Source organism: Mus musculus, chromosome 12 (genome assembly GCF_000001635.26).
Source record: "Mus musculus strain C57BL/6J chromosome 12, GRCm38.p6 C57BL/6J".
Lineage (NCBI taxonomy): Eukaryota > Metazoa > Chordata > Mammalia > Rodentia > Muridae > Mus > Mus musculus.
The window spans coordinates 69,962,390-69,988,684 of record NC_000078.6 but is presented as its reverse complement, the minus strand read 5'-3'; the positions used below and the strand labels follow the sequence as shown (position 1 = coordinate 69,988,684).

General features: G+C 42.1%; 2 protein-coding genes, 1 long non-coding RNA gene and 3 pseudogenes across 5 annotated transcripts in view; 2 read left to right on the top strand and 4 right to left on the bottom strand.

Moving 5' to 3' along the window:
* The first annotated feature begins 543 nt into the window (after positions 1-543).
* Sav1 (salvador family WW domain containing 1) lies at positions 544-23,676 on the top strand. Of its 2 annotated transcripts, NM_022028.2 has the most exons (5): positions 1,683-2,011; positions 4,033-4,476; positions 12,447-12,717; positions 19,472-19,615; positions 22,338-23,673. In NM_022028.2, the coding sequence occupies exons 1-5, from the start codon at positions 1,918-1,920 to the stop codon at positions 22,543-22,545; spliced, it is 1,161 nt and encodes a 386-aa protein (NP_071311.1). In that variant the 5' UTR covers positions 1,683-1,917; the 3' UTR covers positions 22,546-23,673. The 2 variants fall into 2 exon arrangements, with proteins under 2 accessions (XP_030102702.1, NP_071311.1); XM_030246842.1 differs by lacking the exon at positions 12,447-12,717 and having other exon boundaries at positions 544-2,011; positions 22,338-23,676.
* Gm19221 (predicted gene, 19221) lies at positions 6,217-7,799 on the bottom strand (annotated as a pseudogene).
* Positions 15,985-18,963, top strand: Gm52003. Its single transcript, XR_003950265.1, has 2 exons — positions 15,985-16,201; positions 18,117-18,963. It is a non-coding gene; the product is annotated as a predicted gene, 52003 (long non-coding RNA).
* On the bottom strand, positions 16,144-17,791 carry Gm19144 (predicted gene, 19144; annotated as a pseudogene).
* Positions 18,941-25,276, bottom strand: Gm3086 (predicted gene 3086; annotated as a pseudogene). Its single transcript, NR_036607.1, has 3 exons — positions 25,191-25,276; positions 20,226-20,311; positions 18,941-19,396 (listed from the first exon to the last, which is right to left on the bottom strand). The product of NR_036607.1 is annotated as a predicted gene 3086 (transcript).
* Positions 24,600-26,295, bottom strand: part of Atl1 (atlastin GTPase 1) — a 70,981-nt gene continuing 69,285 nt past the window's right edge. The window contains exon 15 of the mRNA NM_178628.5: positions 24,600-25,457. Within this exon, the coding sequence (NP_848743.1) occupies positions 25,347-25,457 (111 nt within the window). The 3' untranslated portion in view covers positions 24,600-25,346. The remainder of the gene's footprint in view (positions 25,458-26,295) is intronic.

Here is a 26,295-nt window from a genome sequence, read left to right as displayed (position 1 = left end):
GAGTACTGGTTAGTTCATATTGTTGCTATGGGCTGCAAACCCCTTCAGCTCCTTGGGTCCTTTCTCTAGCTTTTTTTTTTTTTACTCTTATGCCATAATCAATCTGTCAGCAAACCCTGCTGCAACTCTAAAATGCCTACAATCACTTAGCGCTTGTCCTGCTGCCTTTATCCATATGCATGCTAGCAATATTTTTTTATCACCTCCCTTATTTTGAAACCCCACTCCCCCATTCAGTCTACTCTCACACAGCATCCAAAGTGATCGCATTAAATACGTCTCTCCTCTACTCCAAAGGCCTAGGTGGGTGGCCAGTTACCAAGGAACTTCATTTCCCTCTACTCTTCTCTGTTCCAGTTCCAGCTACGTGACCCTCTTCCTATTCCTACAATGAGCCAGAAACACGACCACTTGCAGTGACTTGCATTTGCTCTTCTGAGGCCTCACTCCAGATAGCACCATAGCAAGCTAATTCCAGCATTGCCTTCTCACTGGCTTCATTATCCGACCCCCTTTCCAAGCTGTGGGATCTCTCTTGTTTATGCTTCCTTCAGCGCTCACTCTGTTACATACTATGGCTTACTAGTTTTATTTTTTGTGATCTCTCTTCCCCATAACCGCAGGACCTTTGTTGTTATATCCCAGACACCTAAAACAGCACCTTGGATGCTGGGTGCTCAATAAAATATTTGTTATAGGATTATAGGGACCTTTAACAAGGAAACATTTCATAAAAACACAGGAGACAGACAACTGATTAAATGTCTTTGTGCATGGCTAAAAAAAAGAGCAGTTTGGTGTCTTGTTCTGAGGTTGGTGTTTTGCTTCTGTGTTTTAAGCACATTCTCTTCATTATGAAAGCCTTACTTTGATCAAGAGGAGTGAGTCCCAATCTTATTCTCCAAGTTATTCTGTGTACCTGAGCGAGTTAAAGAGAACAAAGTAGAATCTGATATATTAGATAGAAAACTCCCAGTTCTGAACTCTGGTGCTCAAAGGCTTCAAAATTCTAAGACTTAACTGCAAGAGAAGGCATGTGGTTATTAAGAATACATATTAAAATGATGAAATAAATACACTAACGTCAAATTTATCTTAGGAGCTGTAGAAACTCCATCTTCTTTTTTAATCCGAAAGCGCGGATGGGGATGGGGGGCACAAAAGGGGGTGGGCTACCAAGGGTTGGGGGAGATAATAAGAGGACAGAAGAAACGGAGACTCAGTTTTTACAGTAGTCACGCTGTCACCAGAAGAGTCATCTGTGTTACTAGGTGTAGCCCTCGCGGTCCCAGCACACCCGAGGGCTGCCTTCCCTCAGCAACCAGGACACGCGGCTGCGGTTGCGGGAAGCAGGGCGGTAGGCAAGTCCAAGGCGAGAGCCGCTCGCCGCCCAGCGGGCTCCGGACCGCCCGGACTCCAGCTCCCCAGCGGCGGGAGCCGGCCCGCGCAGCCGCACTGAGGGCCGCGATGGTCGCCACACCCGGCCCGTTAGCCGCCCGCCCGTCGCGAGTCGCCGCACGCAGCCGCGTCCGCGCCCGGCGGGGGAGGGGCGGCCCGTGCGCGTCGGCTTTCCCAGCATTCCCAGCGGCGCGGGGAAAGTTTACCGGACGTAGGCGGTGGCCGCAGCGGTAGCGGCTCCGGGCGGCGGACCATGGCCCTGGTGGGCGGCCGCGGCCCTGTCCCAAGGCGGCCTCGGGCGGCGTCGTTGAGCCGGCTGACTTCCCGGGAGGAGCTGCCCTGCGACTGAGCGGCGGCGGGCGCGCTTAGCGCGGCCAACATGCGGCGGAGCCTGCGGGCGGGCGCGGGCGGCGGAGACCCGAGGCGAAGGCGGCGGCGGCGGCCCGGGAGGCGGCGGCGGGCGGCAGGCTCGCGGCCCTAGCGAGGCTGCTGGGGCGGCGGCGGGAGTCGTCCGCGAGGATGCTGTCCCGCAAGAAAACCAAAAACGAGGTGTCTAAGCCGGCCGAGGTGCAGGGCAAGTACGTGAAGAAGGAGACGTCGCCCCTGCTGCGGAGTGAGTGTCGTGGGCGGTGGCGGGTGGGGACCCGGCGCAGCCTCGGGTGGTGCTGGAAGACCGACTCTGGGAAATGCATGGCTGTCCGTGGTGTTGGGGAAAAAGTGCTTCGACCCGGGCACCTCTCTGCTGGGTACGTCCGGGCCCCGCGTTTGCGACCATCGCAGCGCCACTCGTCGGCTCACGCACTCGCACACGCACACACACACGCGAGAGTGGATTCCTTCCTTAGTCCTGCAGCGGGACACAAACTTGTGAGGCAAAGAACCTGATACTTGATACTTGTAGCCACTACCAGCGTCCTAAGTAACACACACACACACACACACACACACACACACACACACACACACACACGAGAGACTTGATACTTGTAGCCACTACCAGCGCCCTAAGTAACACACACACACACACACACACACACACACACACACACACACACACACACACACACACACACACACACACACGAGAGAGAGACTGGATTCCTTAGTCCTTCAGCGGGACACAGACTTGTGAGGCAAAGAACCTGATACTTGTAGCCACTACCCAGAGTCTTTTCATTTCCCAGAGTAGACAAGCCATTAACGTATTTGGATTAGGCTTTGCTCCTAAAATTAAAAAAAGCAAAGTATTCAGAATAATTTCAGCCATACCAGGCAAGTTCCTAACTTTATTCCTCTTTCCGACATATGTTCCGTCCCCTCCCGTACGTAGCTTTTCTTCTCCGTTTAAAATATTTGAGTTTTTAACTTGAACGCCTTGATTCTCCTTTTTTAAAATTCTTGGGTAGTCAGAGAGCTAATCCTTTGGTTCTCATTCTAGGAGCTGGACCCCTTGTGTAAGTTTCCTTCTTGGAAACTGGAAGTAACCGTGTGACTTAAATTAAGCATTACCTCATATTGTAATTGGGAAAGCTGCTCACAGGGGTTCCTAGTATTTGCCCAAGATCCCGCAGAAAGGGGTGGAGAGCATATTTTTCCATTGTGACCATGTGTCCAGCCTTACAGGTTCTGTTAGTAGTTGGAGTGCTAGACAACACAGTTGGTGGGGTGGATGTGTCAGTAACTGAAACCATTTTTAAGAGCTTGTTTTTCTGTTTTTTTTAGGTGATAGCTTGCTTTTTGCTGCAAATAAAGTTTATTAAGCATCATTTGAAGTCATGCCACTTGTTGAGTCTTTTAGTGAGTGACTCCATACAGAATTTGTGTCATCGACAGTTAATTATTCCAATATTAAGTTACTGTAGTGTTAGCTTCTGACACCCTTAGTGACATTGATTTAATGAATTCAGAAAATGTGTTCTATATCCAGGTTTCATATTTTAAAGGTAGTTGCTTTCTAAGAACATGAAAGCTGTTTGCACATTCAAATCAGCAGCCATGACCTTGGTTTGGGTTATCTGCTTTTAAAGGAGCCATAATTCTTTCCAGGCTTTTTCAGTAGATCCAGGGTTTGTGTGCATCTTTGGAAGTAGATGACTTTATTTTTCAGTTTCCACACTGAAAGGTCTTGCTTTCTAGTTTTGATAATTGTGCTTAGAACCGGGTAATTCCTGATAGAAAGACAAAAAAAAAAAAATTACCAATAAAAAAGTCTTTTACAGGAAATCTGACTTTGCGGTTTTTTCTTTAAATTTTATTTTAATGAGATGTGTTTGTGAAGAAAGATTCTTGGTGATACTTAAATCAAGTGAAAACACCAAACTGTAGTCATACATGATGCTGGTAAAGGAATTGGTTTGTTAGGTTACTTTCAGCTTAGTGACATTGTATCATGTATGGCAATATGCAGCATCCATTCGTTTGTAGCTGAGTTTACACCTGCATATTAATGCAGATTATAAATGTATTTGCTTGGGAAAATAATCTTCATTTAAAGTTCTAGTATTGTCTTAAAATTTAAAATCTGTTTTCTTATGCCCTTTTGTTTGATATTTTGATCTCAGGATAGTAGACATAAATAACTTTAGACGAGTGTACTGACTTAATGCAATGGTGATTATATTTGTTTTATTATAGATCTCATGCCTTCATTCATTCGGCACGGTCCAACAATTCCCAGACGGACTGACCTCTGTCTTCCAGATTCAAGTGCTACTGCTTTCTCAGCTTCTGGAGATGGTGTAGTTTCAAGAAACCAGAGTTTCCTGAGAACTGCAATTCAAAGGACACCTCATGAAGTAATGAGAAGAGAAAGCCACAGACTGTCTGCCCCTTCTTACCTTGTCAGGAGCCTAGCAGATGTCCCTCGAGAGTGTGGCTCATCACAGTCATTTTTGACAGAAGTTAACTTTGCTGTTGAGAATGGAGACTCTGGCTCCCGATACTTCTTCTCAGATAACTTTTTTGATGGACAGAGAAGGCGGCCACTTGGAGATCGTGCACAAGAAGATTACAGATATTATGAATACAACCATGATCTCTTCCAGAGGATGCCACAGAGTCAGGGGAGGCACACTTCAGGTAACTCGATATAATAAACAGCACACTGGCTTATTCATACTGATATTTAAATTAAAAGGTGACCTGAGGATTTTCTTGGAAAGCAAAAAAAGCAAAACAAACCATACTCTTAGAGGGGAAAAAATTTCCATTTTGCCCTTCTTGCTTCCTCCTGCTTGCTGGTAGTTTTTAACTTATAATGAAGGACAGAATTCTTGTGTCTGTCCTCTATGTCATATTTTTGGCTTTTTGTAGGCAATTACTATTCCCCAGGTTGGTTAAAAAGACTGAGCAGATGGCTCACTTTGTGTGAAACATGCCTTTTTTTGTAACAGGCAGGAAACCCTGGCACTTCCTTTTCCCTTGACCTGGAAGGGCTTCTCCGAGGTGGGGATTAAGGAATGTTGCAGCTCCACTTAATTTCTAAAATGGCCATTACTGTAGATAAACTGGTAGAAGCTAAAAAGAGAACTTTCATCCTGTTTAGTAACTGTTAGGCTTTAAATTTGGCAGGGTAAAGATTGTGTGAGGTTGGTTTGCTTTTTAGTGGCCACAGCTTCTAATAAACTGACTTAACAGTTTGGAACATAACTGTATCAGCCATGAAGTTTGCTTTTATTTAATATTAATTATATGTTTAGCATTTTCTTGATCCTCTTGGGATATCTTATTTAGTGAGACAAAACCAGCATACACTTAATAGTCGTGGAACAACGAATGGTTATACTTTGTAGTCCTCACTGTTGAGGGAGCAGAGAAAGACCAGTGTAATTGGACTACTTAAAGGAATGCACACTCCAAGGAGCAGAGAAAGTTTGAAGTAGGCTTTGAGCTTGGACTGGACATTAACAAGGCAGAAGAAAGACATTTTAGGTTGAAAATTGGGAATACCCACTGCAAAATGAAGTGCAGTGGCTTAAATTTAAGAGATTATATTCCTACGTATTTTAAGAAATACGGTAGTAAGGTGAAATGGAGATTCATGGTCCAACAGAAAGTTTAGACTTGAAATCAGCCATTGTATAGCTCAAGATCAATGCCTGGAGAGTTGGCTCTGTGCTTAAGAGCACTGGCTGTTGTTTCAGAGGACTGGGTTCATTTCCTAGCATTTATGTGGAGACTCACAACCTATAACTCCAGTTCAAGGGGATTCGACGCCCTCTTCTGGCTTCTGTAGGCACTAGGCATGCAGTGTGTGTGCACTGTGTTCAAGTACTAAAAGCATCGGATCCTCTGAAGTGGAGTTGTAAGCACTCGTGAGCTGCCATATGGGAACAGAACCCATGTCCTCTGCAAGTCCAGCAAGTGTTCTTTTTTTTTTTTTTTAAGAATGAGCTGTATTTAATTTAAAAAAGAGGGGAGGATTGTACCCCACAAATGATACAGTAATGAGGATACACAAATTCCATAGCATGACTGAAGTGTTCACTGTGTTTGATGTCGTCACAATGGAAGGCATAAAAAGTGGAGTACATTGATGCTGACACAGTCCACTCCAGTCCACCAGGCCAGATGGTGCAAGAAATCATTAAATCAAAAGTGCCCTTCCCTCCCTTCCCTGAATGGCTAGCAGACACGGAAAACAGCCTGGGATGCAGCCACACAGCTTTCTCCATGAGGCTATCAAATGTGTTGTTGAATGGCACACTGTCAAACACTGGAAAGGGGCGCCACAATGGACCACTCTTTTATAGGTATGAATGCTAGATTCAACTATCTCCCTAAGCAGGAAATGGCTCCACTGCAGAGAATGCCAGCCTAATTCACTTTGTCTTGAAATATATACAGATTGTTTGTAGTCACTACAGCAATGACGTTTTCCTTGGGATGCCAGGCTGTATGAAGGATTTTCTTGTTCAAGTCTAGGCTGTCAACACTTATTTCATCTTTCTTTCTCTTGCCGCTTGCACAGACTTTGTGTGGCTTCAAAACTGTTCGAGGCTTATTGTTCTCTCGTGATGTTTCTAGAGTTATATCCCGCTTTGTGTTCCTGTCGAACATTCTGAAGAAATTATTGTAGGGTCCAGTCATGACAACACTGTCAGACCCATTCCAATAACATTCAAATCTGTCAAATATGCAGTCGTTTCCATACAGTGAGCAAAGTTTACTTCTGAGGTATTCAGGTGCCTTGTATGTCTTCACGGGCCTGTTTTCCATATTCAAGTCCCAAATTTTGGCTGACAAATACTCTCTAGTCATCATCATTCACTATGGCTGAATTTTACATCAGAAATAGAGGAGATGATTTCAGAAAAAAAATGACCTGTTGCTGGGATCTTCACGTTCTTCAAACAGTTTAGAATGCCTGTCACAGAGCGCAGATGCCCTCATGTCACATAACCGAATGGTTCCTTTACTGCTGCTGTACACAAATGTGTTACAGCTGTTGGGGTGAAATTCGGCAGCTGTGAGCACCTCTGTGAGCTTTTCCATATTGCCAGGCTTGATAGCCACAATATTAAAACTCCAGTCTGTAATTTCCAGATGCCAGAGATAATTCACAAATCATCTGCTGATAAGTAGGTTTCATAATCACTATTGATAGAAATTGAGTTGATGTGATAAGTGTGGGTGTTGGCAAATATTCTCTGTGGACTGGCTTCCACCATTAGATCCATGGGCCTAAATACTGGCACCCGTAGCGTAGTGACTGTAGTAGGATCTCTATATCTTCCATCTTCCTCTTTCAAGTTATAGCCTTCTGGTCTTTTGTCTCTTTCACTGATTTTCCATAATTTTATTGTTTTATCATTGGTAGACAATAAAAACTGGGCAGCATTTTTCTGGGGTAACCACCTAATTTTGTTGATCTTCCCTTCTATTTCTAAGCTTTTCAAGTAGTCAAATTCTGGCTCATGGCTCTGGAAGGTGCTGTAAACATTGTATTCTCCTCTGCTATGAGACTGGATTTTGTTCTCACTGGGGTGTTGTGAGGATTCATTCATTAGTGTTTCTAAAGCACTTTGAGATCCTCAGGTCAAAGGCGCTCCTGCTCTTGTTGAAAGATGACAGCTCTCCCACCTTTATCTCCTGTGGCTCCTGCTCTTGTTGAAAGATGACAGCTCTCCCACCTTTATCTCCTGTGGCTAGTAATTCTCCAGAATGATTAAACTCTACTGTAGAAATTATATCTGCTTCTGCTACGTCATCATCTACTGCTCCTTTCACCTGAGAAAAACACCTCTCACCTCTGAATATCATTCCCTCCTCCAGCTCCTGCCATGTCTCGCTGCAAATGGTTACCCTGCTGGGCTCGTGGGGGGGGGGGGGGTCTCCCCGACCGGGGCTCAGCCCCCACACCTGGGGATGGGGGGGGATCAAGGGCGCGGATGGAGGCAGGTAGCCCCAGCAAGTGTTCTTAACCTCTGAGCCATCTCTCCAGCCCCCAGTGGTTAACATTTTAAAGCAAGTTAATGAAGATGTGTTTCAGGATTTACAAGGGACAGAGGAAAGTGGAACATCCAAATTCATAGAACTAGGTTCCTAATAGGGATGGAGAGAGAAGGGAGAAAGTGTCAGATGTGATGAACATAGCACCTTAGGACAAAGGGCATGCTTAATAAAGTAAATGACTGAGTGAGTCAGTTCATCTGGAGACTGATGACACAGTCCGTTAGCTGAAGGAGAGCAGAAACAATAGCTGTGTTTATTGTTTATATAGATACGTGGTCCTCAACCTTCTAGTGCTGAGCCTTTCATATAGTACCTCATGTGCTGACCCCGGCCATAACATTATTTTCATTACTACTTCCTAACTATAATTTTGCTACTGTTAAGGATGATAATATAAATATCTGTGTTTTCGGATGGTCTTAGGCAACCCCTGTGAAAAGGTTATTCGACCCCGAAAGTCATAACCCACAGGTTAAGAACTGCGGGTGTAGCTAATTTATTCAGTTCTTTGCACTTTCACATGTCACTGATAGCTCAAATAGATTGAATATCCCAACTCCAGAAATCTGATCTGTGAAACACTCCAAAATCCCAATTTTTTGAGCATATCCATGACATCACATCGAGGCAGTTTTTCAAACCTTGTTTTGTATATGCATATGTGTATGTGTATGTGTTTTAAGATACAGTCTCAGTGTATAGTTAAGGGTAGTCTGCAATTCACTGTGTGGCCCAGACTAGTTTCAGATTTGCAATGATTCTCCTGCCTCTGTCTTCCTAGTGCTTGGGATTATTGTAGTAGTTCATAATTCATTGTCAGAATGGCAGCTGCACTGAAAATACTATATGAAATTATCTTCAGGCTGTTTTTATAAGAGAAATGTAAAACATTCATGAATTTGATGTTCAGATTTGGTGTGTTTTCCAGTATATTACACACACATCAATTTCAAAATCCAAAGCACCATGGTCATAAGCATCTGCATAAGGGATACTCAACCTGTAATTCTTTTCGTCCTTAACTTCCCATTTTTAAATATGAAGGAATGAAATACAAGGCTGAAATTTTGCTTTAGAGTTCCGATTTGTAAAATAAAATTGAGGAAATAATGTAAGTTTCTACTAGTGTCTTCTATGTAGAGCAGTAGGACAAAGTTTTTATAATAAAGGCAGACTTTAGAACAACATCCCAGTCACATTTAGAAAGCGCGCACAAGGTCTGGGGAGATACCTCAGTCAGTAGATATCAGCTGAGCAAGCCTGAGGGCCTGAGTTCGGATCCCTAGAACCTTGCCAGGAATGGTGACGTGCTTCTGGTGTGAGGCAGAGATAGATGGATGGATTTCTGAAGCTCCTTGGCCAGCCAGCCTCACTCAATTGATGAGCTTTCGATTCATTGAGAGACATTGTCCCGAAAAGTGTTCAGAGAGCAAATGAGAAAAGGCGCCTGGTCTAAGCCATAGGCCTCTGTGGAGCCCCACAGGCATGTGTGTGAAGATGCTGTTCGCTGGTCTGCTGTGGTGCCTGTGTCTTTACTCCCAGAACTCTGGAGGCAGAGGCAGAGGCAGGCAGATTTCTGTGAGTTTGAGATATGAGATAAGCCTGGTCTACATAGTTCTGGCCCATTTAGGGAAACAAAATCATTTCTATCATTATGTCCTTCCTTCTGTAAATCATCAGTTTCATTGATTTTTGTTGTATTCTTATATTTCATCATCTTATGAAAATAAGAATAAATACATGTATGTGTACGTATGGTTTTTTCCTCATCTCTGTTGATTTTCTTTTGTATGCTACTCTAAACTCAGTGATATAACAGACATTCGAGTTTTTGTGAATAGGATGTCAGAAGCAATTCACCTGGTTGTTTCCTTTTTTTGTTTGTTTGTTTTATTAGACATTTTCTTTATTTACATTTTACATTTTAAATGTTATCCCCTTCCCTAGTTTCCCCTCCAAAAATCCCCTATCCTCTCCCCTCTCCCCCTGCTCCCCAACCCACCCACATCTGCTTCCTGTCCCTGGCATTCCCCTATACTGGAACATAGAACCTTCACAGGACCAAGGGCCTCTCCTCCCAATGATGATCAACTAGGCCATCCTCTGCTACATATGCAGCTGGAGCCTCAATTCCCTCCGTGTGTTTTCCTTGATTGATGGTTTAGTCCCAGGGAGCTCTGGGGTTACTGGTTAGTTCATATTGTTCCTCCTCCTAAAGGGCTGTTAACCCCTTCAGCTCCTTGGGTACTTTCTCTAGCTCCTTCATTGGGGAGCCTGTACTCCGTCTAATGGATGACTGTGAGCATCCACTTCTGTATTAGTCAGGCACTGGCAGAGCCTCTCAGGAGACAGCTACATCAGGCTCCTGTCAGCAAGCTCATGTTGGCATCTGCAGTAGTGTCTGGGTTTGGTGGTTTATGGGGTGGATCACCAGGTGGGGTAGTTTCTGGATGGTCATTCCTTCAGTCTCTGCTCCCAACTTTGTCTCTGTAACTCCTTCCATGGGTATTTTGTTCCCCCTTCTAAGAAGGATTGAAGTATCCACACTTTGGTCTTCATGTGTTTTGCAAATTGTATCTTGGGTATTCTGAGCTTCTGGGCTAATACCCACTTATTAGTAAGTGTATATCATGTGAGTTCCTTTGTGATTTGGTTACCTCACTCAGGACGGTATCCTCCAGATCCATCCATTTGACTAAGAATTTCATGAATTCATTGTTTTTAATAGCTGAGTAGTACTCTATTGTGTAAATATACCACATTTTCTGTATCCATTCCTCTCTTGTGGGACATCTGGGTTCTTTCCAGCTTCTAGCTATTATAAATAAGGCTGCTATGAACATAGTGGAGCATGTGTCCTTCTTACCAGTTGGAGCATCTTCTGGATATATGCCCAGGAGAGGTATTGCCGGATCTTCCGGTAGAACTATGTCCAATTTTCTGAGGGACCGCCAGACTGATTCCCAGAGTGGTTGTACCCAGCTGGCTTTGTCTAACTGGAGGTCTCCCGCTCATGTTTCAGTTATACCAGTGTTCTCCAGGGCAGTCAGAGCCACTTCTTTAGATGCACATAGTTTAGAGAGCACTCCCAAAGCTGTTAGCAAGAGACTTTAATTTTAGCTGGAGGCCTCAGTTCCTCATCAAATGCACTATTTATGTCATTAGAACAGCTGGCTCCCCCCCTCCCCCCCCCGAGTAATTCAGGGGAAGCACGTGAGCTTGCTAAGGACAGAGCTGCATGGCCTTTTGTATCTTACTGTCAGAAATCACACACCATCCTTTCTGTCATAAATTATTGCTCACAGACAGGTGAATACCAGGAAGTCTGGGATGGTGGAGCACGGGACTATTTTAAGTATAATTATATTCAGGAAGCACGTTACTTGCACTTTTTTCGCTCCTTGTTTGGGGTGGGGTGGGGTGGAGTGGGAAGGTTTGAGACAGGGTCTCTCTCTAGCTCAGGCTGGCTTAGGACTCACTAGCTAGCCTAGGATAGCTTCTAATTTGTGGCATTCTTTCTACCACAGTCTCCCAAGTGCTGGGGTTACAGGCAAGAGTTGCCCTGCCTGGCTTTCTCTCTTACTCTTACTCAGGGTAGAAAGGAGAGAGCATCTTTATGTGTATAGCTCCATAGTCCAGAATTCTGCTCTGACCTGCTCTGCATCCAATAGCATAATCACCTACAATGTCAATATTGGTTTCTTGCTAGCCTTTCTATAAGACTATGCTGTAGTAACTGGCTTTTTGCATTTACCATTTGTATGTTGTATATTAAGTGAATACTGTTTTTAAACCACCTGCCAATAACCTGTATTTGTTTATAAACTTACCCTTTCCTCCTTTAGAATTTCATAGTTTGAGTAGAAGCGTTTGCCTTGATCGTAATGTCTCTTCTGAATTATGTTTTGTCATTGCTGTTTGCATAGATACTGAAATGGCCGACAGGAAACACTGCTCTTCTCATAGAAGCAGGGGATTCTGACATTTCAGTCAGTTTAGGATTGTCAGTGTCATTTCAAGCGAGTTGAAAATGAAAGTTATTTCTTAAAGTTAAACATGTTGCTTAGCCGAATATATTAAATATATAGTGTATATTTTAAAATGTATACTTCAGATAGCTGGAAACGTGACTGATCTTTAGAGCCATTATAAGTGGTGTTATTTCATTAACTTTATTTCTGCTTGTGGTCAGCATGTGACTATTTGGTGTATATTTTTGCACGTTGACTATATAACCTGCCTTGATAATACTTAATTCTAGGGCACAGCTAGATTTTTAAAAAAAAAATTATAAATTGGGAATGGTTTTACAAGTTTACTTTTTGTTTTGTTTTGTTTTAGATGAAATGTCAAATCTTAAATCTTGACGGAGATTTTTTTTCTTTCTTCACTTTTCCTTTAGCAGTATAAATATTTAAGTGTTTCTGTGCCTCAGTGATAGAAGATTCAAACAAGCTAAAACTCATATTTGTTTCAAATTTTAGCTCTTCCTTTCTGCTTTAATAGTAGTGTTATTTTTGTGGCCATTTTACACTGACACAGTAATAAGATCTAACAGGCATTCGAGTACTTGCTCCATTTTCTTTTCTCTGAAGGTATTGGGAGAGTCACGGCTACATCTCTAGGGAATTTAACTAACCATGGATCTGAAGATTTACCCCTTCCTCCTGGCTGGTCTGTGGACTGGACAATGAGAGGGAGAAAATACTACATAGATCATAACACAAATACCACTCACTGGAGTCATCCCCTTGAACGAGAAGGACTTCCTCCTGGCTGGGAACGAGTAGAGTCATCAGAATTTGGAACCTATTACGTGGATCACACCAATAAAAGGGCTCAGTACAGGCACCCCTGTGCTCCGAGGTAAAGGAGTGGCTTTGTTTCCAGCTATCTGTTTTGAGAGTATCCTGTGTTAGATTTGGATCTCACATTTTTTGAAGGGATAAGCATCTTGAAGCTTGAGATTTTAAAGTGATTTCTCAAAATTTATATTTATCCTAAATCTGTTTTAACAATTAATAATTTTAATGTTTTTTAAAGTATCTTCTCTTTGAGCAACTTGAAACAAATGTATCTTTGTGATCAGATTCCAATTAGAGGAGATGTCAGAATGTTTTTGTAGCTAGTCAGAAGTTGAAGCTAATATAACACCTGTCTCTTCATTTTAAATTCCCATGTCAGGCCCATTTCCTATTAAGTCAAAGTATACTTTGAAATTTTGACATTATCTTACTGTTTTTATTCAACTTCAGGCATGATTTTTTTTTTGTTGTTTCTTACTGAGGTAAAAGTTGGAATGCAACAAAGCATTCTAGCTTTTTAATAAATAAACCAGTAATTCTTTGGGCTGTTTTGTTTTGAATGATATTTAAGTCTCATGCTATCTATTTAATAATGTAGTCAGTTGTCATATGTGGCTGTTGAGCACTTGAAACTTGATTAACCAATTGCGATTGCTGGAAGTATGAATAGACACTGTACTTCAAGTAAATATAAAACTTTATTAGCTTAATAGTGGAAAAGCATTTACTTATAATGTTTAAGGTGCAAGAACTGAGGACAAGGGGTCAGATGTCACTGATAGATACTGCCTGGGGTCATCTGGTCTAATACAGTTTGTTGGTTTTGGCAGGTAGTGATATATTTTTTAGAATCATTAAAATCATGAGAATACATTTTGGAGTTACCACCTACAAAGATGGCATTATTGGTGTATTGCTATAAACATTTTACATTTTTATATTTAGTGATTCAACCTTGAAACTCTTTTTCCAGTGATTACACTTAATGGCACTTAGCTTTTATTGAATGGCTTCATGGAGATCTAAGGCCATGGTTATGGTTTGCTGTCTTATAGTCGTGGTCTTTACAAACAGATCTGAGAGGTAACTTTATCTCACTCACCCTTGTATTATTGTAGAGTTTTGATGATTTACAAGGCATTTTTCCAAATGATTGTTTCTCTCAGCGGCTCTGTACATGTTAGGCAGGAGAGACTCAGCACCTCTAGTTCACTTAGTAATATAAGTAGCTGTTTGGTTATATGGTATAGTCTTTACACAGAACGTACGACTTATATTTGTTCATTAAATTTTGGGATTGCTAAGAGTTTATTTGTTCCTTAAATGAGGAGGTTTGGAGAAGTAAAGACAATTCTACCCACATTTCATACAAATTGGAGGCAGCTAAACTGAATTTAAAACATAGGCTGGCATGGTCAAGCATACTTTTAATCATAGTACTTGGGAAACTGAGACAGGTAGAGGAACTCTGTGAGTTCAAGGCCAGCCTGGTCTACATAGAATCTTAGATAGAACTTGTCTCAACTACAACAAAACAAAAGCAAAAACACAGGCTTATTTGACCCCAGAGCATATGATATCAATTACTATGTCCTTTTTGAACCCACTTATTAAAAACTGTTGAAAATTTAGTGCAATTTTTATGTTATCTTTAAATTGCTGGGGTGGGAGAGATGCATTGCTCAGTCATCAAGAACATTTGCTGCTTTTTCAGAGGACCGAGTTTAGACCTTTTCCTAATTTGGCATAGGAGTCTTCCTTCACTACATAACCTAGCACCTCCATCAGTGTCTTACAGTGGCCTGTAACTCCACCTCCAGGGGGTCAGATACCCTCTCCAGGCCTCATGGGTGTATCCATGCACATGCACACATACACAGAGAGAAAGACAACGAGGCAGACAGAGACAGAGATGTACACACAGATAATCTTAAACTGAACTGTTTGTTAACCATGGTATAATCTAGACCTTATTTTAATGCTGATTAAGAAAGCAGTGACCTGTTTTTGTTTTTAATATTTATATGTCTTTTATGTTAAGGGCAGGCTCAGTTTAATTTTGTCTTTAGGTCTGAAATAGCTGAGTTTGGTTTCCCAGAATTCACTTGAGCCTGCAGGTGCTGAGCACTTTGCATAACACCCTCTACAAGCATCTCACAGTATAAGCAAGTACTCCTCCCTGCTCAGCTTACACAGGCTGCTAGAGCTAAGTGACACTTGATCCTTTTTAATTCTCTCTGATTTAAAATAGGCTCTAGTCAACTCCCAGTTGTTTCCCTAACCTGGTGTAGTACAGAGTCCTGCTGCTACATATCCCAACCTCACCTTCCAGTCAACAGGAGGAAGAAAAACATCATTTTGAGTTTTTTTTTTAAGAAAAGCTATAGCCCTTTCCAATATATATATTAGCAAATTACAAGGTATTTGCAGAAATCGGTGCTTCTAATTTAAGCTTTGGATAGTTAAAGTTACAACTAAGGCCCAACTTTCTATCACCATTGAAACTTTCTTTAAAAAGAATATATACCAGCCAAAAAAGCATGTCTTAAAATACAGAAGTGATTAACTTGGGTTTGTTGTTAGTTGCTTGTTTTTCTTTCTTTCGTTTGTTCGTTTAGTTTTGTTTAGTTTTGTTTTGTTTTTCGAGACAGGGTTTCTCTGTATAGCCCTGGAACTTACTTTGTAGACTAGGCTGGCCTCCAACTCAGAAATCCGCCTGCCTCTGCCTCTGCTGGGATTAAAGGCGTGTGTCACTACACCCAGCTCTTTATTTTTTTAAATAGATTTTGAATTTTGTTGAAATTTTTACATGAAAAAGAAATTGGAAAAACAGTCACATCACAGAACAAATTGTTGAGACTTTGACATGTAAGCCAAACTGATTTTGAAGGGAAGATTTCAAAGAAGGTTGTGAAAGTTACAACAACCTAAAATCGTAGTAAGCCTGCTTCTAGGAATGTAAAACATACAGCCATAGCTTATTTTCAATACAGAAAAACCAGTGACTCCAGGACAAAGAAACTCTGTACACCCATGATGTCCAAGAGTATTTATGAAAAGAAGAACAATAGAAAGCCTGAGTGTATAGACAATAGTGACTTCTTTAATGATTTGATTTCTGAATCCAAATGGCAACAAACTACTTACAGATGAAACAGTTACACCAATTTTGTTTTGAAAAATGTAGATCTAGAGCCAATCATACCTTGCTAGAATCATTTTCAAGCCCTTGTCTATTTCCGCTGTTGCTTCTTCATATCCTGATAAAATTCTTGAATGTCATTATTGTAACCATAGTTACCAGAATAGTTACCACTTGGTTGAGACAGCTGCTGGTCTATGGGTTAGGAACCCCTTTCTGTAGGTTGTTGGCCTCATGACACTTGGAATTAGGCAGGTTCTACCCATCTGCTCTTTTCTTGTCTCCTACATCACCCCCATCCCAATTGCCTTGAGTTCCAAAGGACCATGGGCCTCCCTACTATTCTGCAAGACCCCCTCTGCCACTCCTTGAGCCTCTCGGTGGTCCCAGATATGCTCCATCTGTGAGTAGCCAGCTCTGCCTCTTAGAGGTAGTAGTCTCTGCTCTCTTGGTGGTGGTGGAATACCTCATCCTCTCCCTTCTTTTCCTCTTACTGCATAGCCATCAGCATAGACTCCACGATAGTTGTGATAATCACAACCATGGCAGTCATTATAATACCTCGTAATTATAATCTGAGTAATCTGGAGGGTAGCCATATCCACCTCTCCCTCCACCATGGCCTCTCATTTGGGGAGGAGGGTGATAGTAATCTTTATATGCAGTGCTTCTGGAAGCCTGTTGAGCAGCTTGGCACTCTTTTCCTGTCTAGTGGCTTAGCTAAGACAATTTCAGTTTCTTCCCCATCTGTTTCTTTTCCATTCATCTCATCCATAGCCTTAATAGCAGCTTTTCTGTCTCCAAAATGAACAAAAGCATAATCTTTCGACTTCTTTACTCTCTCCAGTTTTCTAAACTCAAAACATGACTTTTCCAATATTTCCCCTGTCACTGTAGTAGCCAAGTTTCTTAAAAATAAAACTTTTATCATAGCCATGACTTCTGGATTTGGCTCTTCCACAGATTCAGCCCATTCAACTGTGTCTTAATTAGGGTTTCAGTTGCTGTGAAGAGACACCATGACCATAACAACTCATATAAAAAAAGAAAACATTTAATGGGGGCTGGCGTACAGTTCAGACATTTAGTCTGTTACTGTCATGGCGAGAAGCTTGGTGTTGTACAGGCAGGCATGGTGCTGGAGAGGTAGCTGGGAGTTCTACATCTGGATAGGCAAGCAGTTGGAAAAGAGACAGTGGCCTGGCTTGAGCATCTGAAACTTTAAAGCCCACCCCCAGTGATATACTTTCTCCAAGCCCACACCTCCTAATAGTGTCACTCCCTGGTGACCAAACATTCAGGTCTGTGAGTCACAGGGAGCCATCCCTGTTCAGAGCACCACCACTGTAAGTACATCTCCCCACACTTGACTTTTCCACCATCAGCCAGCACCTGGCATGTACTGCTGACTTGTGATTTTTCCTTTTCAAGGAAGCAGAACTAGTGCCCCCACTCCTCTTGTTGTCATCTGATTAATGGTAGAGAATAGCGTCCACCAAACCCCTGGTAAACCTGAGTCCAGAGTGCTGTAATGGATCAAGTAAAGTCTGTTGTTTGCCACAGAAATACACATGCCAGGTGTTTGCCAGGACAGATTTCACAGACCTTACACAGCTTATTTACCTGCTTCCTAGGCAGCTTCCTTCCCACAGACGATGATAGATGCATAGCCTTGGTTCTGCCCGGAGACTGGCTCCACCATGAGACATAGATCCCAGATAGGACCAGCCTTCTCACAAAGGGGCACCAATGCATCCTCATACAAGTCTCATGGGATTTTTACCCAAGAAGACCTCTGTTTCAGTTCCAGGTCCCACAGCTGAATACACACTGTCTGGTGGAAGATCATACTTCCTCTGCCCCATGGTTATATCCAGAATATGGCCTGTCCTCTCAAGCAAGACTTTGCTTGGTCTTTGTCTCATCAGGCCCCTTTGTAGACTCTTGCACCTTTTCCTGCTCTCTGCTTGTAGATCTTCATCACTCTTAATTTTGTTTTTCTTTTTTAATTTATTTTATGTATGTGAGCACACTTCAGACACATCAGAAGAGAGCTTCAGATCCCATTAGATGGTTGTGAGCCACCATGTGGTTGCTGGGAACTGAACTCAGGATCTCTGAAAGAGCAGTTGGTGCTCTTAACCTCAGCCGTCTCTCCAGCCCTCCACTGTGTTTGTATAAAGTGGTGGAGGAAGCCTTTTGCTTTGTACTTACACCACCGATGATCTTTTCCCCCTGAATACGAGATAGTTCATGAGCTACCTTGTGTTTCCTTGAGTGCTGTAGTACAGACAGCTCCTTCTTTATTAAATTCCTAGAACATCAACTGCTCTTTTATCAAGATCAGCATACGCTGCCAAATGCTGTCTAAAACATGTCATCAGGTCTTTTCTGCTGTGTTCTGTGGTAAGTTTGCCTCTATCGTCTTGTATTGTTCTGTGTGATTAACACTGAAGTGTCCATTGGTTGCTCTTCTTTTAACTGTATCACCTTAGTAGCCACTGTATTTGCTAGCTCAGGTGTTGCTGGAAACCTAAGTGTCATGACTTGTAGTAGTGATTTATTTCCTTCATATCTTAGCTTGAAGCATGCAGGATGGGGATGGGACAGGAAGTATCCCCCATATCTTGGCACTTCAGTCCCTTGTCTCCAATTCCATAAAAGTTTACTCCTGGCTCAGGTAACCCTGGGATTGGCACCCAGCCCTCGGCCTACCCCACTCACTCAATTGTAACCTTGTTATCAACACATCCCACTTAAGTGGGTCAGACAGGACTGCATACTGAGGGAGAAGTGCTGAGATCAGGGGAACACAGAGAGCAACAAAGGCAGAGGTGGGGTTTGGGGGGACCTTTGAGCCAAAGGACTGGACACCACAGGACTGAGGAATAAGCAAGGGAGAGGGGGTTCCAAAGTGGGACTCAGGCCCAGGGCTTGAGGCAGGCCAGAGTGGGGGACACCCAGTCCATCTTACCTACTCCACCGTTACTTGGGTGTTTACCACTAGTAGCATATCAGCTTCCAAAAGAAGATGATGTATACTTCCACACAGTCTAGTTTCAAACAAAAAAATCTAGACCTGTAGCATGGAAAGTTCTGTTAAAGTGAAAGATGGTCAGTTTGGCCAGAAAGCACATAGATAGAAGATTCTTTTTTTTTTTTATTAGAAATCAAGCTAAGTAGGGAAGGGTTCCTTCCAAACAACCGTGGAGGTTTAATAAAGAAAACCGTAACACTGCAAAGCATGCTTGAGACGAGACCCTGTGCACCTCCAAACCCAACATTACTTCATGAACTTGTCCTGCTGGTCAGCCAGAATCTTGGCAGAGGACTTGGTGTCATAGAAGAGCTCGATGGTCTCTTCCACATGCTCCTTCTCAGTGCTTGTCCCTCCAGTTGATCTTTGCCAACAGGTTGGCTGGGGTCAGCAGCTGCACTGAATATGTCGGAGTGGTCTTGGTGCCAATCTCCCCAAGGTGGCTCAGTGCCTCCTCACTGATGTTGATGCCTTCTGTCTGGGCTTGGATCTCAGTGATCTGCTTCATCTCCTGTGGTGTATACAGCATGGTCCTGATGATCATCACCCGGTCCAGCTAAGCTGTATGGTCATCATAATTACTGGCCTAGGTAAAGGGCTTCTGTTTTTTAATAAATGTCAATTCTTTGTTCTCAGTGTACCTCGGTATGATCAGCCTCCACCCATCACGTATCAGCCACAACAAACTGAAAGAAATCAGTCTCTCCTGGTCCCTGCAAATCCCTACCATACTGCAGAAATTCCTGACTGGCTTCAGGTTTATGCCCGAGCCCCTGTGAAGTAAGTGAGCACACGGCACGAGTATCTTTGGGGTCTCTAACCAGCTTAAGTACCATGCATAGTCAGTATGGATTAGGTGGTGGCAGCACATCTTTAATCCCAGCTCTGGCAGGGTGGAGGGGATGGGGGTGGGGATAGGACCCAGATGGGGATGACAACATACACCAGAGGCAGGCAGCCCTGTGAGCTAGAGGCCAGCCAGGGCTACAGAGAGAACCCCACCCCACCCCCCACCCCCCACTCCCCACCCCCAAAAAGTATTGTGGTTTTCTTACACTATTGGGCTTCTATGTGACATTTAAGAAAGGATATCAGAGGTTATAAATTTTGATTCTTTGATTAGAAGTAAAAATTCTTCAAAGATGTTTGAATCCTAATTACTTTGTGTACAAACCTCTGGTAATGGATACATAAGAATACCAAATATGACATTTAATTTTTGTTTTCTTTTTTATATGACATTAACATGTAACATGATATAGTACTTACAACCAAGGTACCCAGTTAAGAGCTTGGTACTGTGGTGACACACAGCAGAACACTCTGAGATTAAGTTCTTCGATAGGAATTACTAGTGAATTTCAGAGAAATGGTGAGTAAATGAACCGACCTAATGACAGCTGTGCTGGAGACACTGGAGGCGGTCACATTGTCACTCCTTGATGCAGCTCCAGCTCTTGTCCATGAGGAGTGGTGCTGCCAAGAAAAGAGCCTATCAGGTTTCTGCAAGATTAGTCCTCAGTCCTCAAGTAACAGAATAAAAGCGGGGGTGGGGTGAGCTGCTTGCTTGCAGCTTTGCCACGGTGCTGGTGTTCCTGGGACACACACCCAAGATGATGGAACTGTGTGTGGCACTGTGCAGCCTGGGCAGCTTGCAGGAACTGCTCAGTATACTTTGTTTTATTTTTGTATTTTTTTGAGCCGTATATGTTTTTATATAGACTTTGGAATAAAATGGCAAATGAGTTACCAAAGTAGCCATTAGATAGGACAGAAGTGTTATTATAAACAAATTCACTAGACATTGCAACTTAAAGCTTCCTTTTATCTCTACCCTGCAGTGATTTGAGAAATGACCTCAACATCACATAGGTACATAACTTACTGTATTTACATTCCCATGGTAATGGACAGTGACCCTAAAAAACTGTCACTCTAAAGCTCCTTGGTCCATACACCTCTGCCTTCCTGAACTGTTAGTCACTAAACATTTTTACAGGAGATAATTAGGGTTTTCATCTATAAACAAGAAAACTAAGTTAGACTGCTGTCTCTTGATCTCTCCCCTTTCAAAGTGTAAGTTACTACCTTGGTTTTATACTTCCAACTTACTTTAAGCACTGAAGGAGGACTAGAGTCCTTCCAAGGCCCACATGAGAATAAGCAACATGATGTCACATTGTGAAGTTTTCTTCAGTTTCTCTCATTTTGAAAGTTTATTCTTTCTTTGATTCTTGAATTTATTTTATTGTTAACTATGTGTGTGTGTTTGTGTACACACATGTGTGGTGTAGCTTGAGTCCAAATGAAAGTATTGATTTCCTGCAGCTGGAGGTCTAGGGGGATGGGAGCTACTTAATGAGGGGTTGGGAACTGAACTCCAGTCCTTTGCAAGAACTTCCGAGCCATGCCTCCAAACCTGTCTTCTTAGTATTTATTTCTTGTTACTCATCCTCAGGAATACTTGGCTCCCAAATGATTCATCTTCTGTCTCAGTTGTTGTAGTTGAATAGTGTTCCTCTGTCACCTGTCAGTCTGCCAGCACTGACGCCACTCACTAGTGACTGCATGCTTTTCTGTGTGACCACTTGTGAGCACGGCATGCTCTCGAGGATTCTAAGTTCTCAACATTAACTTTGTATGAACTTTAAGGAGCATAGGATGCGCTTTTTGGAAATTACAGAACCACTATAGTCTGAAAGCAGTATTAACGGTATTACTCAAGACTAATATTACATTTGATTTTTAAAATAAGCCCGAAGTAATATTTAACAGTTTTTTCCCTTCCTTAACAAGCAGCACATTTGTGGCTAGAGAGATGGCTCAGTTGTAGAGAGCAAGTTCAGTTCCCAGAGTCTTTATGGCCACTCATCACTGTCTGAGATTCCAGTTTTAAGGGATCCAGTACCCTCTTCTGTCTTTGCATGTGGTACACAGACATATAATGTGGGCAAAACACCCAATATACATAAAAGTTAATCTAAAAAAAAATCCCCCAATTAAAAAATAAATAGGGCTGGAGAGAGTGCTGCTGCTCTTGCAGGGGGCCCTGGTTCAGATCCTAGGAGCCATAGAGTGTCTTAAAACTGTAACTCCAGTTCCAGGGTATCTGATGTCTTCTCTGGCGTTCTCAGGCACCAGGCGTGTACACAGTGCACTGGCATGCATGCAGGTCAAGCATTCATACACATAAAAAATGGAAATGAATTTTAGAGAGAGGGAAGGGGGGAGATAGTGTATTCAGAGCTATGTGTGTTCGCATGCGCCTGTATTCGTAGCCACTGAGAAGTGTGAGGCAGGAGGACATCCTGCACACAGAAGTTCAAGGTCAGCTTAGGGCCCCAGCTCAAGAAAAATATATCTAAGTAGCAAGTTTTACTAACGCAAATACTTTAACATGAAGCTGAGTTTTATGTATAATAAAAATATCTATAAAAAATAGACCAGTTTATTGTTGTAAATGCACATTTCTGTCTTATCTTATTAACATGTTTTCCTACAGATATGACCACATTCTGAAGTGGGAGCTCTTCCAGCTGGCTGACCTGGACACGTACCAGGGAATGCTGAAGTTGCTCTTCATGAAGGAACTGGAGCAGATTGTGAAGTTGTACGAGGCCTACAGACAGGCTCTTCTCACTGAGTTGGAAAACCGCAAGCAGAGGCAGCAGTGGTATGCCCAGCAGCATGGCAAGACGTTCTTAAGTTAACTTATCACAAGCCAAGTTTATAAGAGCTTTAAAATATTTTCAGATAAATGACTGCAAACAAGTTCTTTGGTTAATAAAGGTAACTTACTATTTGGAAGTATAAAATTCTAGTTTTACATATATTTTGTTATCAATTTTTTTTCTTTTATTGAACCAAGAAAGTTTTATCATTTAAAAAGCCAATATGGCATATGCTACCAAATGCTGTATTAGGAAACTGCTGGAGACTCTGGACAAAAAGTAGTACAGGAAGAGATTATCAGCATAAACAGGCATTAAATAGGAAACCGTCACTCTCTGACTTTTTATGGACACACCCTTCTTGTTTAGGAAACAGAAGAGGATGAGAGTACATCTGTGATCAGTTGCTACGTGTGGTGTCAAGTGTTTTCTGGAATGAGATGGTTTGACTATTACCATAGGTATAGTTCAAAATACAAAACAGGACTTGGAACCTTTATTGTAACAAGCTTGTACGTGTGTGGTCATCTCCCCCCCGCCCCCTCAGTCCCCCGACCCCCAATGTAAGGAACACCTTTGAAGGAGAAAGATGAAGTCTTTGAGGAATACATTCAGAAATACAGGACTATAATAAATACATGCCTCTTAGTGCGCAACTGTTGCTAATACGGCTTCCTTCCTTTGAGGCAGAGCACATAAGTACAGTTAGCATGGCTCTGAGACACAGCACAGGCTTCCTGACCACATAGAATACTGCCTTCCATCAGGGTGGGCTAAGTTGCCAAAAACGACAATCAGGGATCCAATAAGCAATCTTGGTCACTTAAGTAAATTTTATATTGCCTTTTTTATCTTTGAGAAGTATTTGTCATAAAGGTGTAGAAACAGGCTGTCATTCCTTCCTATTTTTCTTGCTTTGGGTTTAATAGTTGTTCATAATTAGTGCTGAACACTTGATTACAGATAAACTTATGGAACTTCCAGCTGTAAATCTAGAATTCTTGAGCTTCATAGCTCTTCAGTTGTGCTTACAAATGTTGTGAATATGTATATATATTAGTTCTTTTCCTAAGTATAAGCACTCCATGTTAGAAGTGACTTTGAATTATTGATAAAATTTCGCATTTGATTTTATATAACAAGTTATTAAATATATTTTTGTGGAAACTGTCTGGTCCTTGAATGCATGTTTTGGTATATTTAGTCTAATGTTTGATGCTTTATACTTGTTATGCTTTATCATTCTGTTCAGAAGGCCCACAAGCCTATAATGAAAAGAGAAGCTGAAGCTAAAATATGGCTACTGGGACATTATCAGGGGAAGAGAATTAGTGCGCATACGGCCAGCTGTCTGTAAAGAAGTGTAAACTTCTGTTCAGCTTGTAAGCTTACACACATTCTTCTGTCTCTCTTACTTTCTGTTCACCATTTCTGAGACAGTTAAAAATGTCTGCTTGGGCTCCCGGGTAGATGAGGCATTACCATTCTTCCATTACTAGTCTCTCCTCTGATTTATTTTCCTCTAAAGGGTTTAGTTTCGTTAACAAAATTCCACTAAAGATTTCAGTTATTAGAAATATATTATAGCCAGGTGGTGGTGGTAGTACATACCTTTAATCCCAGCACTTGGGAGGCAGAGGCAGGTGGATTTCTGTGAGTTCGAGGCCAGCCTGGTTTACAGAGCAAGTTCCAGGACAACCAGGGCTACACGGAGAAACCCTGTCTTGAACCACCACCGCCCCCACTGCACACACCCCCCTCCCCAACACACAAAAAGAAATATAGACTCCCTGGTTTACATGAACTGGAAGGATGCTACAGGTAGCAACATGTTTCTAATTTGGGAGGTGGGCAGGGCCATCACAAGTTGAAAGACAGCTTGAGCTGCATAGTAAAATCTTGTCTAAGGAGTAAATAAACTTTTTTTAAAATCAAAGAACTGGAAAGTACCTAATACAATTAGCTTGTATTTAAGATGTATATTTAAGTTTGAAGTGGGATCAGAAATAGTGTATGCTCACACCACCTTGAGCACCCAGTCTTGTCTTGAAATGGTATCAGAAAGAAAATGCACCTTGAACTGAGGCAGAATAGACCTTTCATGCCACACCAGACCTCCCAAGTAGTTCTAGAGCCAGTGAGCATTTGGTTTAATGTTAGGAAACAGTAAAGTTTAATAGTTCACATATTAAAAGAATAAACCTATGAAGAATACATTTGTGGTGTACCAAATGAAAAAATATACAGTGCAGTGAAACTCAAACACATGTACAAAACAATTTTTGTGCATTTTTGATCAAGAGATTTACATTCTATATTCATAAAGATATAAAAGAAACAATGTATAGTTTTTGGTAAAGCAACTTTTAAGCTCTCAAATATGTTTCAAGGTAAGAGCCTGTGGTATGTATAATATTATATAGATTAAAATCAAGCCTGCCAAGTTATACTGTGCTTTAACAAATAGCTATGTAAAATAACTTAAATTTTCTATAGAAATCAAATGAGCATATCCAAACCCAGAGTAATACTACACAATATTTAATTATAACCCAGTAGTAGAACTTAGAAAAGTCAAGCAGAACAAATCTATCCTCAAATTTACAAATACCTGAAATGATAATAGCATATTTAAAGACAGAAATGAGGAAACTGCACATTGACAAATAACCATGCATACATACATCTGCTCATTAAACACTGGAGTAAAGAAGTAAACTGTCCGAGTCCTCGGTCGGGTGTTTGGGTTTCACTCTAAAGGAAGCACTTTGCATGTTTGCATGGAAACAAAAGCTTTGATAGTTAGCTGACAAACGGTCATGCACCTGCATGTTTTTAGATTAAATTTTCTTCTTTTCCGGTTGTTGAGTAGGCTCTGACTTGGGTGCAGGGAAAGCTTGGTGACACAGGTGTCTGTGGGTTGCTGCTGCACTGTAAAGCTTGTATAACGCCTAGAATATAAGAACCAGGGTTAGAAGACACACAGGTCTCATTTCCTTTTTAGCTTATAGTACTATATAAAATTCAGCATGCTGAAGTCATACTTTTCAAATACATTTTTGTATACGGTGTGCATGCATGTGTTTGTGTGTGTGGGTGTATGTGGAGGCCAGAGGTTGTTGGGCATCTTCCTTTAATGCTCTCCACATTATATATGAGGCAGAGTCTCTCACCAGTTTGGCTAGTCTAGCCACCAAGCTTGCCCCAAGAATCGCATGTCTTCTAAGCAGAGGGATTATGGATGGGCCACCACATCCACCTGGCATTTGAGTAGATCTGAACTCAGGTCCTCAGCCTTGGGTGGCAAGTGATTTACCCACTGAGCCCTCTTCTCAGTCCCAAATTGATACATCTTTATATCATCACTCTCTCAAACACTGACTGGTGGGGGCTGAAGAGATGGCCTAGCTGGTTTGAGCACTGGCTGCTCTTCAGAGGAGTTGGATTCAATTCCTAACACCCACGTGATGGTTCCTAACTGTAACCAGTAATCCCAACCCCAAGGGATCTGATGCCCTCTTCTGGCCTCCACTGGGTCTGCATGTACATGGTACACAGACTTGACGTGCAGCTGAATACTCACACACATGTAAAACAAACAGCAGTTCCTACTATCTTAAAATGTAGAACAGTTTCAGGCCCACGGCCTGTGCTGGTGGTTAAGCTTATCAAGGTTTTACTCTCTGACCGAACCTCCTTTATCTTAAACATCTCCTAGAATATAGCCCAGCCCAGCAGCTTTCCATGTCCCAGACGGATATGTGGGCATCTCACCGTGAAGTACTGCCA

What these genes read in the sequence shown, in the direction of transcription:
- Sav1 (NM_022028.2), top strand. Translation starts at nt 1,918, where the DNA reads ATGCTGTCCCGCAAGAAAACCAAAAACGAGGTGTCTAAGCCGGCCGAG. An exon ending in TCAGGGGAGGCACACTTCAG is followed by an intron (nt 4,477 to 12,446) that starts GTAACTCGATAT and finishes TTTTCTCTGAAG; the next exon opens with GTATTGGGAGAGTCACGGCT. An exon ending in TATGCCCGAGCCCCTGTGAA is followed by an intron (nt 19,616 to 22,337) that starts GTAAGTGAGCAC and finishes GTTTTCCTACAG; the next exon opens with ATATGACCACATTCTGAAGT.